Source organism: Ips typographus, linkage group LG10 (genome assembly GCF_016097725.1).
Source record: "Ips typographus isolate SLU linkage group LG10, UJ_Ityp_2.0, whole genome shotgun sequence".
Taxonomy (NCBI): Eukaryota; Metazoa; Arthropoda; class Insecta; order Coleoptera; family Curculionidae; genus Ips; species Ips typographus.
The window spans coordinates 2469634-2481829 of NC_138431.1; the positions used below are offsets into that span (position 1 = coordinate 2469634).

The window sequence follows — 12196 nt, forward strand, 5'->3', positions numbered from 1 at the left end:
AATTTATTAGCGACACCACCTTGTCTTAGTGTAAGTAGGACGTAGACTGGCGGAAAACGGAAATGGCCAGACTCTGGTGTTGGTCTGGAGGTAGGTGGCGCATCAGGTACAGTGGCGGTGTTGTCGGATGTAAGGGGTGGTGTTACAGGTTTATCAATCCGCGGGGGTCTTCGAAGAGTCTCGATCTGTGGACCCACGCGTAAGCGGCGGTGCCGGCTCTTCAAGCGAACCGACTAGGGCGCGATCGTCGCGACAACCAAACATATTTTTCTGAATAAAAACAATAAAAATCAGTTGAAGTATTAAATATTAATAACGAAAAAAAAAAAGCGTCTGGCAACGCCGCATAATTCACAGAGGATAACTGATACTTGACAGTATGTACGTCAACTTCAGATGTCATTCAATGTTCCTTCAATTATGAGGTTAAAGCATAGTTGCCGCCTTTTTCCTTTGTTTACAAAATTGGTGAAAGAATCACTTTCGCACCTGGTTAGACTAGGTCAGTTATTAATGCATATTTTTTTCCTAAATTTGCAATAAACAAGTATTGGCACTAATACGAATCGGCCACTACGGTTAGCACTAGGTTGCTAAGCATTATTTTGATTTTTAATATATAGCATTAGGTTGTTGTGAACTTACCGAAAACTTTTTTTGTCTATACAAAAATTAACGTAAAATGTGGATGCTTAATCTTTACAAGACCCACATACCTATATAAAATATTATACACTTTGGCATAAAAATTAGCTGGGCAACAAGAGGATGACAGTTGCTAGAGTATTTTGTTTGTATTTTGTCACTACGGTTCAAAAATAATTATTTATATGCAAAAACTGTACATACCTAGTAAAAATTGTATATTTACAGTGTCTTTTAAGCATTATTAAACTACATTTTGGCATAAAGATTAACTGGGCAACGAGAAGAAGACAGTTGCTAGAGGATATTGTTTGTATTTCGTCTTTCCAGTTCAAAAATTAATTACGCAAAAACTGTACATACTAAAAATTTTATATTTACAGGGTCTATTAAGCATTATATAAACTACACTTTCCTTTGACTGAACTCCTTTGACTACACTTTTGAATATAAACTACACTTTGGCATAAAAAGTATCTGAGCAACGAGAGGAAGACATGCTTTTTTGCCGGTTCAAAAAATAATTATGAAAAACGGTACATAGTGAAAACTATATATTTACAGGGTTTTAGCAAATTTTTGGAATGCTCTTTAAATGTCCTATCCAACGACATTAAAAACACTACAAAATCTGGTAAAGTCAGACAGAAAAGTGGTGTGAACATTTGAGCTGCCAGAAACCCAGTTTGAAAAGACAGTCAAGGACAAAATAGCCTGTAAAGTCCACTTGCAGTAAGAAAATGACAGTTTTAAGCACATTTTTGGAATCCTCATTAAATTTCCTAGTAAAACTCAATACTTGTCCAACACACCTTGTCCTCATATAAAATGACCACTGGACACTTAATTATTTGGTCGCGTTCGTTCTGAATATCTACTGGACATTTCCAATAGGTTTCCTAGAAACACTTTCCAGTACATCCCATCATTCGTACGTCCATCCCATCTTCGTACGTCCCAAAATCACATAAATATTTGAAATTTCTATTTTTTTTCTGTTGCATTCCTATAAAATGTTTACTAGATTCTTTATTCGTCCGCTTTCGTTCTGAACAACTACTGGACATATCCAAGCACTATTCTAGTAACACTCAACACTCTTCAGTAGTCAAGGAGGGAGGTAAGTCAGGGAGAAAAGTTGTGTCAAAATTTGATCTGCCAGAAATACAATTTGACAGTCAGGGACAAAATCACCTGTAAAGCTCACTTGTAGTAAGAAAATGACAGTTCTTAGCACATTTTTGGAATGTCCATTAAGTTTTCTATCTAGGACATCAAAAACCACTACAAAATCATGTAAAGTCAAGGAGAAAAGTGGTGTCAACTTTTGACATTCCAGAAACACAGTTTGAAAGGACAGTAAGGGATAAAATCGCCTGTAAAGCCCACTTGTAGTAAGAAAATTACTGTTTTAAGCAGAGTGTTGGAATGCTCATTAAATTTCCTATCCCACGACATAAAAAACACTACAAAATCGGGAAGAAAAGTGGTGTCAAAACTTGTCTGACAATTAGAAAGTCAGGGACAAAATCGCCTGTAATGCGCACTTGAAAAGTTCAAATTTTGACACCACTTTTCACTTTGATTTCACCTAATTTTGTAGTGTTTTCTTAGTCTATGGGATAAGAAATTTAAAGAGGATTCCAAAAATGTGTTATAACAGTCATTTTCTCACAGTTTACAAGCGATTTTGTACCTGTTTTTTCAAACTGTGGTTCTGGAATTTAATAGGTATTTCAATTGATGCTATTTTTACTCACACGGTGTTTTTTCAGGTTTCTTCGAAAAATTAATACACTATATAAGTCTAGAAGTTTACATGAGCTTCTTTGCTTAAAATTGATCGGATTCACTCCTTAAAGTGTCTGCAACTACTTAATAAACACTCTGTATAATCATAAATTCAAATTTTGATCAACCATCTCTGCAATTGTTTTAAAATGAATAAATGTTTTTAAGAAAACAATAAATCTTGATCATAAATTTCTTCAGGAAAACTTCGACAAAAGTACACAACTGATATAAAAATACGAAATTAGGATAACATATGTATTTAAAAATAACGAAAAAATTATGGTCCCTTTGAAAAATTTAAGTTACTGTCGATATCTGAGAAACTGAGTTTGTTTGTTAAACTGAAGTTTACTGTGCGAATTTTCAAACAATTTAAATTCAATACGATAAAACCTTTTATATTCCTAGAAATTTCAGGTATTTAACACGTAAAAGAAGAAAACTTGAAAGCTGATCGTTCCTATCAAATTATATAACGTAAATGTTCCTAAATAAATCAGTTGTTTCAAGAAACACAGTGAACGGTTTTGAATTTTTAACTTCTAATTGCAGATATGCAATTTAATATTCCCTTTCAAATTTCCAAGAAACACGGTTATGGTCATTTTTAGACATTAAAAGGCGCAAAACTGTATAAAGTTTGGCAGTGACATGTTTTTAAAGATTTTTCTGCTTATCTGCTCCTTGTCGCATTCCCTTCAATTCCAAAAGCAGTCCATGTCAATTTTAAGCTGCTTTAGATTTTACCAGCCACGATTAGTGGCAATTTTTGCCTGTTGTTCACGTCAAGGTAAGATTTTTATAACGACGTAAAAAAGTGTGGAAAAGATACAAACATTTGTAATTTTTCAGACAAAGTTAATTTACACAGAAAAATCCTAAAAGAAAATTTTAATGTTTCTCTGGTTTTTGCCAACACAGATTCTTTGGCATTTATCAACAGGAAAAACGGAGATCGTTTCACTTATTTCCTGGATATGGACTGCCCCGGTGCTGACAATCTCTTGAAACAGGTTTGAGCAACTTTAGGCATATCGTCTTTTGCCTAGGCATTTACTAAAGATCCATGACACATAATAAAGCAATTTTTTTTTCAAGATTTTGCTATTTAGTAGAATGATTATAAATTTATACAGTCATTTGGCAAAAGCCTAGTATAAATTTAGGCTGATGTTATTTGATGAGGCAAATAATATGAAATTTTCAGGTTATCTGAAATTAAATCGAATATTATTTTGTTGACTCAGTGTTGCCGAGTCAAAATATTTAATGGCGGTAGAATAATCGGTCAATAAACGGTAAATCAATAAAAAAGGCTAGTTTGTTATATGTATTGTTACAAAGGCCTCATAACCAGATTAAGATTTCCTGAAATTTAAGGGAAAACGAGGGGTCACTATATAGAATTTCCCTAAATTTAGGGAAAAAGTGCACAACTTGGCAACACCGCATTCCAGGGATGTCCTAAACTTACCCCCTAATACGAAGTCTCAACCCTCTAGGCCTTAAAACAAGGGAGTTACCCATTTAACTCCATGTAAAATGCAAATCCACAAAACAGCTACTTTTGGACATGTCCCGGTATCATTAAACTTGGATCGGCGCATCGGATGGAATGTTCGCGATACGAACGAACGTTTACTGGACGTATAGCGGGAACATTCTGTGCATACAGGAACATTTGAGAATTGATTACCCACACATATACAGTGCGTTTTTTTTAACGCGCAACATAGGATTTTACGTGTTAAATTTTTAAGCCCATGTTAGACCCTTTTATTTTGGAACTACAAGTCTATAACTTGACTGGTGTGTCTTTAGTACCCTGAAGCTTAAGTAAGTCTACCAATTTGGTCTAAAAAGTGATTAAAAACTGGAAAAAAATCATTTTTTTTCGAAAAGATTTTATCGTTCCATACTCCCTGTATGCATTGTTGTTCCTTGTTGTTTTTATACTGGCAGGGCAGGTAGCAGGTAAAGTGACATATTTTGACTGCATCACGACCCGACATCTTTTGAACGTCAAAAGGGCATTTTATGATTGTTTGGAATACTGTTTGGCTTCAAACGGAGGTCACTTTGAACAATTCACTTATAAAAATACTTCTTTTGTTCTTAACTTTCTTGATATAAAGTTAATGATCACCCTGTTTTACTTTCTACTCCAAATTTTACCTGCTACCTGCCGTGCCAGTATCAAAAACAACAAAGAACAACAATGCATACAGGGAGTATGAAACGATAAAACCTTTTCGAAAAAAGATGATTTTTTGCAAGCTTTTTAACACTTTTTAGGCCGAATTGGTAAACTTACTTAAGGTTCAGGGTACGAAACAGCCACCCGTCAAGTTTTATACTTGTAGTTCCAAAATAACATGGTCTAACATGGGCTTAAAAATTTAACACGTGAAATCCTATGTTGCGCGTTAAAAAAAACGCACTGTATAAACCGACCGAGCCGACGGACAGACAGTTGTGAAATAGCAGTAGCGCTATAAAGCAAGGAACGAAGTAGTGAAGTGTTAAAAGTGACTTTAGTGGTTGAAAAAGTGATCTCTAGTGTTGTAAATTGTTGTGTAATTAGTAAATAAAGTTTGTTGAGTTTATTCAAAGTCTCACTTATCAAAACAAACCCAGTAAAGTGTAACATTTGGTGTCAGAAGTGGGATAAGTGAGTGAAGAATTGTGCTCTACGTGAATGGTGAATACAAGATCGACCAATTACGAAATTAAGAAATTGATTGAGATGTTCAGAGCTGATAAACAGGAGCGACAGAGGGAAAAGCAAAAACAAGAGGAAGAAGAACTACGACGACTTGAAAAAGAGGAGCAAGAGAGACGCTACCAGCAAGATGAGGAACGACGACAGCGAGAAAAACAAGAGGAAGAAGAACTACGACGACTTGAAAAAGAGGAGCAAGAGAGACGCTACCAACAGGATGAGGAACGACAAGCTATTCTGCAAACTTTGGAGAAAAACCGAACAGAGTTGCAATCCTATATCGATCAACAACTGGAGAAGGTAGACAATAAAGTGGAAGAGGTGGATCATAAAGTGGAAAAAATGAGCCATAAAGTCGAAAAGGTAGACCATAAAGTAGACGAGGTGCAAACTGAGTTTGGTAACAAATTTGAACAAATGGAGACTCAATTTTGACAAGAGATTGCAACTTTACGAAAGGAAATCATGAGTGTTCGCGAGGAATCGAGAAACTTAGTCGAGGTATCTCCGATAGGAAACTGCCCGAAAGTTCGACCGTATGCGACAATGAAGTGTAAGGTGCCAAAGTTTGACGGGGAAACGTCGTGGGAGTTGTATAGAAAGCAGTTTGAGGCCGCCGCCGTGGCTAATGGGTGGACCGAACATCAAAAAGCCACCGAGCTGGTCCTGGCACTACGTGGTAAAGCTCTCGTAATCCTCCAGAACATCCCGGAGTGTAAACAAAGAGATTACTGTTCCCCTGCAAACGCGCTGGAACTAAGATACGGGAATAAATACTTGACCCAGGTATACCAGAGCTAATTGAAGAGTAGAGCCCTAGGGTCATCAGAGACTCTGCAAGAATTTTGAGCTGATATTGAGCGATTAATCCGACTGGCCTATCCACAAGCACCGGAAGAGTTTCTGAACCAGATCGCTGTCCAAAATTTTACCGATGGTGTCAGAGGAGCAGATCTACAGCAGGCGATTCGCCGTTTTAGGAACTTGACTGATGCCGTAGTCTACAGCATAGAGTTTGAAGCCGCAAAGAATATCTCCTACAAAAAGGAAAGAGTGCGGGAAGTAAAATTTTCGGATGACCAAGACCAAACAGATTCAACCATGAATTTGATTGCAAAGAAGCTCGATCAAATTCTGCAAAAAGGAGACTGTTGTGCGGTGTTTGCTAGACTTTCCCTAAATATTAAGACTAAGCGGAGCAGTTCGGCATCCTGGCATTTTGCCCAGCAGCGCAAGCGACGGCGACGTCGAGGACTTTTACGCGTACTTGGCACGAGAGCGGTCGCAAGACCCAGTGTGTAAAATTTCTCACATTCCCGTTTTTGTAAATGGTTTTCTTTTATGAAGTAAAGAGTTATTTAGTGAACTTAGAGTCTTCGTTATTTGGAAACCATCCCGTTCTACATGGTCCTTCGAACCTGATCAGCAACACGAAGCAATAATCTCCACGTATTCTCGAAAAATTGGAAAAGAACACGGCGTTACTTCACGGCCTTTTGACTCAGGTGAGTTCGTTCTATGCTCCCGTCTTTTTTTAACCCGATCCCGTTCCTCGAAAATAAAATTAAACCCTCGTTGTGTCATTTGATTTAGTTGTAAGTTGTTGAGAAATAAACGGTGAGTTTAATTTGGATAAGCACGATTCACGATAAAAGGAAAAAAAAATGGCCACGAAAAAGAAAAGCAAAAGTAAACAAAGCCAAGATGATTTTGAGCATGAAACATTGGTACAAAGTGAAATTTTGGAGTTAAAACACGCACGTCACGTTATTTGTAGTCGTTTGTCTCGATTTTGTGATTATTTAGATATCGATCAAGGTGATGTTTTTCAGATCGAAATTCGATTAAAAAGCGTCGAGGATGACTTTTCGGAATTTGACCGAATTCAAACACGACTCGAATTTTTTAATATTGAGGAGTCTAGCACGCGACTAGAAACAGAATCAAGGTTTTATTTGGTCATTTCTCGAGCTAAAAAATTAATCTCGGACAATAACAAAAATGAAAAACTTTTGTCTAGTGTAAACTCGTCTCGACAGGTTCAATCCATTAGTCTGCAGTCTAGCGCTGTTGCCAAGTTGCCCGATTTAGGTTTACCGTCGTTTTATGGAAATTTTGAAGGTTGGTTTAGTTTTATTGACATATTTAACTCGTTAGTGCACGTACGATCTGATTTGACAGATATTGATAAATTTTTATATCTCAGAATTTGTTGTAAAAGCGATGCTTTGAAGTTAATCGAATCTCTTGAAATTATTTCAGAAAATTACTCGGTGGCATTGAGTATTCTTCAAAAGCGATATGAGAATAAAAGAGCTGTCATAAACTATCATATTAACAATTTATTGTTCAAGTTGCCAAATGCAACAAAGGAATCATCCGTACAGACAAGGAAATTGCTTGATACTATTAATCAACATTTGCTAGCTTTGGAAAAGTTATCAATGCCTGTCCAACATTGGGACGCCTTGCTCATTCCACTTATCTTACAAAAAATAGATGATCGAACTGTACGAGAGTGGGAGGGCAGGCAGACCAATAATGTACTACCTTCTCTTAATGAGTTAATTGAATTTTTAACTAAAAAATGTTTTGCCTTAGAAGCAACTAATCATGATTCACGCAAGCATGACAGAGAAAACACGGGAAATCGACACGAAAAATATTCCAAATTTAATTCTTCTGTTCCTGCTAACAAACAATTGACTTACGCTTTGACAAATCAACAAACTCATGAATTCATTAAATGTATTTTTTGTAAGAACGACAATCATTTTATCTATCAGTGTCCACAATTTATTCAACTACCGCTTAATGAAAAATATGAAATCATTAGGAAAAATAAAATTTGTAGCAATTGCTTAAGACCAGGGCACTACAAATCTGAATGTAGGTCCAGAGGTTGCAAAAAATGCAACGCAAAGCACAATAGTGTGCTGCACGTAAATTCTCCAACAAATACAGGTGGTTCTGCAAGCAGTGGCAACGTTGAAAACCAATCTCAAGGCAGTCTCGTCCACTGCAGTTCGCGCTTACACCGCGCGATACCAGCGCCCCTAGATCGCGATTTTGTCGCCGAGGAAGCTGGTGCATGCTCGCGCGCTGTTGCCGATGTCAGTGTTTTGAATAATACTGATGGTAACTGTCTGGGAAATAGAGGTAAGCACACCGCACATTCTATGGTTGCTTTGGACCAGAGTAAACGCGGAGAATCGAAATTAAATGTGGACAGCTTCTGTCACGATACATCTCAGGACATTTGCGAGCGTAATATTATATACGCAAACTCGAAAATTTATGCTAATCGAAACATTAACGACAAAAAGGAAGTACTTTTGCCTACAGCAACCATTCTAGTTTCGGACAGTGGAGGAAATTGGAGTAAATGTAGTGTTTTGCTCGACTCTGGCAGTAATTCCAATTTAATAAGTCAATCGTTATGTAATAAATTAAAATTAAAGTTAGAAAAAATTAATAATACGGTTACTGGGGTAAACAAAGTTGCTACTAACATTTCTAACCTCGCAAAGGCACGAATAAAATCTCGATTTAACGATTTTACTTTGGAGTTGACATTTCTTGTGCTACCAGTACTTACAGAAAAATTACCATTATCAGAGTTCGATACTGCAGAACTAAATATACCAACAGATTTAAACATGGCTGACGAAAGGTTTAATACTCCCAAAGAAATTGATATGCTTTTGGGTTCTGGTATATTTTATGATCTTTTAGGCACAAATAAAATATCTTTAGGGATAAACAAACCAATTTTATTTGAGACAGTTTTCGGTTGGATAGTGGCAGGAAATTTTAATTTCAAAAATTACGAGCTAAACAGATTTTCATGCAACTATCTTACAAAAATTTCAAACAGAGACTTACACGATTCGTTAAACAAGTTTTGGCAATTAGAAGAATTTGAAGATAAAAGATATTTTACGAAAATAGAGGAATATTGTGAAAGTTACTTCAAAAATACCACGAAACGCGACCAAGATGGCACTTTTATTGTTAAATATCCTTTTAAACAAGATTGCAAGTTCAAATTAGGTGATTCAAAAAAGAATGCGTTGACTCGATTGAATCATCTTGAGCGTCGTTTTGTGAAAAACCCGGACTTAAAACAACAATATTTAGATTTTATGGATGAATACCAAGCTTTAGAACACATGAGATTTAAATGCCTTTTGGACGAAGACACGTCAATTCAAGAAACATCATTTTTTCTCCCACACAGCGCTGTTTTGCGCGATTCTGAGACCACAAAGTGTCGAGTGGTATTTGACGCGAGCGCCAAATCGTCTTCGGGTATATCACTAAATGATCTCATTCTGGTAGGACCTCAAATGCAAGATCAATTGTATTCAATTCTTCTCAGAATGAGGCTCAAACGATACGTTTTATGCGCAGATATAAAAATGATGTTTCGTTGTGTTTTGATTGATGAGAGTGAAAGACCTTATCAGCAAATATTGTGGAGAAAAAATACAGATGAACCAATCAAGGCTAACTATTTAAATACGGTCACTTACGGCACTTCCAGTGCGCCATATCAAGCGACTAGGTGTTTGTATGAACTTTCTAATCTAAATCAACAAAAATTTCCTTTGGCTTCAAGCATTATTAAAAATTCATTTTATATGGATGATTTGTTGATTAGCGTAGATTCGGAAAGTGAAGCCTTGCAAGTTTATGACGAACTTACAAGTGTTCTTTCTGAAGCAAATTTTTACCTTAGGAAATGGTCGTCAAATAATAAAATAATTTTGCAAAACATTATTCGAAAAAATAATTTTCAAAATGTTGACAAGCTCGTTATAGATGATAAAAAGGAATTAAAGCCTTTAGGACTGATTTGGGATCCTAATTACGATACTATTAAGTATAAAATAAATGTGTCATTTAACCGAAACAAGGTTACAAAACGAACCGTTTTATCTGCAATTTCGCAAATATACGACCCTCTTGGTCTTATCGGTCCAGCTATAATTTTAGCTAAGATTTTCATTCAACACTTGTGGAAACTTAAGATCGGTTGGGATGAAGAGCTTTCAAATGAACTGAAAGAAACTTGGCTTGTATTTATGAGTCAGATACAAGATTTGAATGAAATTTCGATTGATCGTCAAGTTTTGAAAGACAGCCCTGTTTCAATTGAGTTTATCGGTTTTGGAGACAGCTCAGAAAAGGCTTATGGCACCTGTATATACATTTGTTCTATTGACGCGACCGGAAATAGGGTTGTTAAATTATTAACTGCAAAATCTCGTGTAGCACCGGTAAAAAAGCAAACGTTACCACGTCTTGAATTGTTAGCCGCACATTTGTTAGCTGAATTAATGGAAAGGTCAAGAAACGTTTTAGGTCTTCATCCAAACAAAGTTGTATATTTTACAGACTCAACAATAGTTTTGTCGTGGCTCAAGGTTGAACCCAGCAAACTTAAAACGTTTGTTGCCAATCGAATTTCCAAAATATTAGAAGTTTCTAAGGTGTCTGATTGGAAATTTATAAGGAGCTCCGAAAACGCGGCAGATATTATCTCGAGAGGGGTCAACCCTGCTGAATTAATACAAAATGATATGTGGTTTCACGGTCCTGAATTTTTAAAGAAAAATTTTATTCCCGATTACGACGTAGACACTCTTAATGTAGACGAATTACCCGAAACGAAGAAAGCTTGTGTTGTATTAAATGTAATAAATTCTAACGAATTTCAATTTCAAGCTAATTTATTTGATAGATTTTCAAATTTAGGAAAGTTATTAAGAGTAGTTTCATACATTCGCAGATTCAAGGCAAAACCGAAAGAACGTGTTGAATTTTCCTCAGTTATTATAACTCCTCAAGAACTCATTGAATCTCTAGATGTTGTTATCAAACTAGCACAAGCAGCTACCTTTAAAGATGATATTAAATATCTTGAAACCTTTCAAAAACCTTCGAAAGGTAGCAAAATTCTGAATTTAAATCCATTTTTGGATTCACGTGGCATTCTAAGAGTCGGAGGAAGGTTAGGTAATTCTGAGGTTAGTTACGAACAGCGTCATCCCATTATTCTCCCGTATAAACATAAACTGACCAATTTAATCATTTTGGATCTACATCGAAAACACTTACATGTTGGAATACAAAACTTGTTATCAATTATAAGGCTGCAATTTTGGCCAATAAATGGAAAAAACTCTGTCAAACAAGTAGTGAAAAACTGCATAAGATGTTTTAAGGTAAATCCAAAATCTAGCAAGTTTTTAATGGGATCCTTGCCATCACCACGAGTGACTCCTAGTAGACCGTTTTCTAACTGTGGTATAGACTATGCGGGTCCAATCTACGTAAAGGAAGGAACATTACGTAAAAGTAAGTTGATTAAGGCATACATTTGTGTTTTTGTGTGTTTTGCTACGAAAGCAGCACACTTAGAATTGGTAAGTGACTTGACTACCCACAGTTTTCTCAATTGTCTGAAGCGATTTTGCTCGAGACGAGGTAAACCTAAACATATATATTCGGACAATGGATTGAACTTTGTCGGGGCAGATAATTATTTTCATGAATTATACGATCTACTAAATAGCAAAGAACATAATGAAACGGTAGCTTCTTTTTTGGCTAGAGACTTGATCTCCTGGCATTTTATTCCAGCTCGCGCAGCTCACATGGGAGGGCTTTGGGAGGCTTTGGTCAAATCCGTAAAGTTTCACCTTCGACGTGTTTTACAAAATTCTTCATTAACCTTCGAAGAAACTTACACAGTATTGGTTCAGATCGAGGCTTGTCTAAATTCTCGACCTCTCGTGCCTATTTCAAATGACATAAACGACTTCAATCCTCTAACCCCAGCCCATTTCCTCATAGGCGACTCATTACTTAGTCAACCAGAAGAAGAAGTTCGAAACATAAAAATATCCCGATTGAGCAGATACCAACATCTCGTACACTTGATTCAACAGTTTTGGTCAAGGTGGTCCAGAGAATACCTCTCAAATTTGCAAATTCGTGGAACCTGGAAATCGGATGAGGGTCCTGTAG

General features: G+C 36.3%; 1 protein-coding gene across 1 annotated transcript; it reads left to right on the plus strand.

Annotated features, from left to right (window-relative positions):
• Positions 1–5137: 5137 nt before the first annotated feature.
• Positions 5138–7081, plus strand: LOC145734364 (uncharacterized). The gene has a single exon (XM_081987645.1). The coding sequence runs from the start codon at positions 5138–5140 to the stop codon at positions 5594–5596; it is 459 nt and encodes a 152-aa protein (XP_081843771.1). The 3' UTR covers positions 5597–7081.
• The last annotated feature ends 5115 nt before the right edge of the window (positions 7082–12196 follow it).

Excerpts from the sequence above, each read along its gene's own strand:
- LOC145734364 (XM_081987645.1), top strand. The coding sequence starts at position 5,138 with ATGGTGAATACAAGATCGACCAATTACGAAATTAAGAAATTGATTGAG.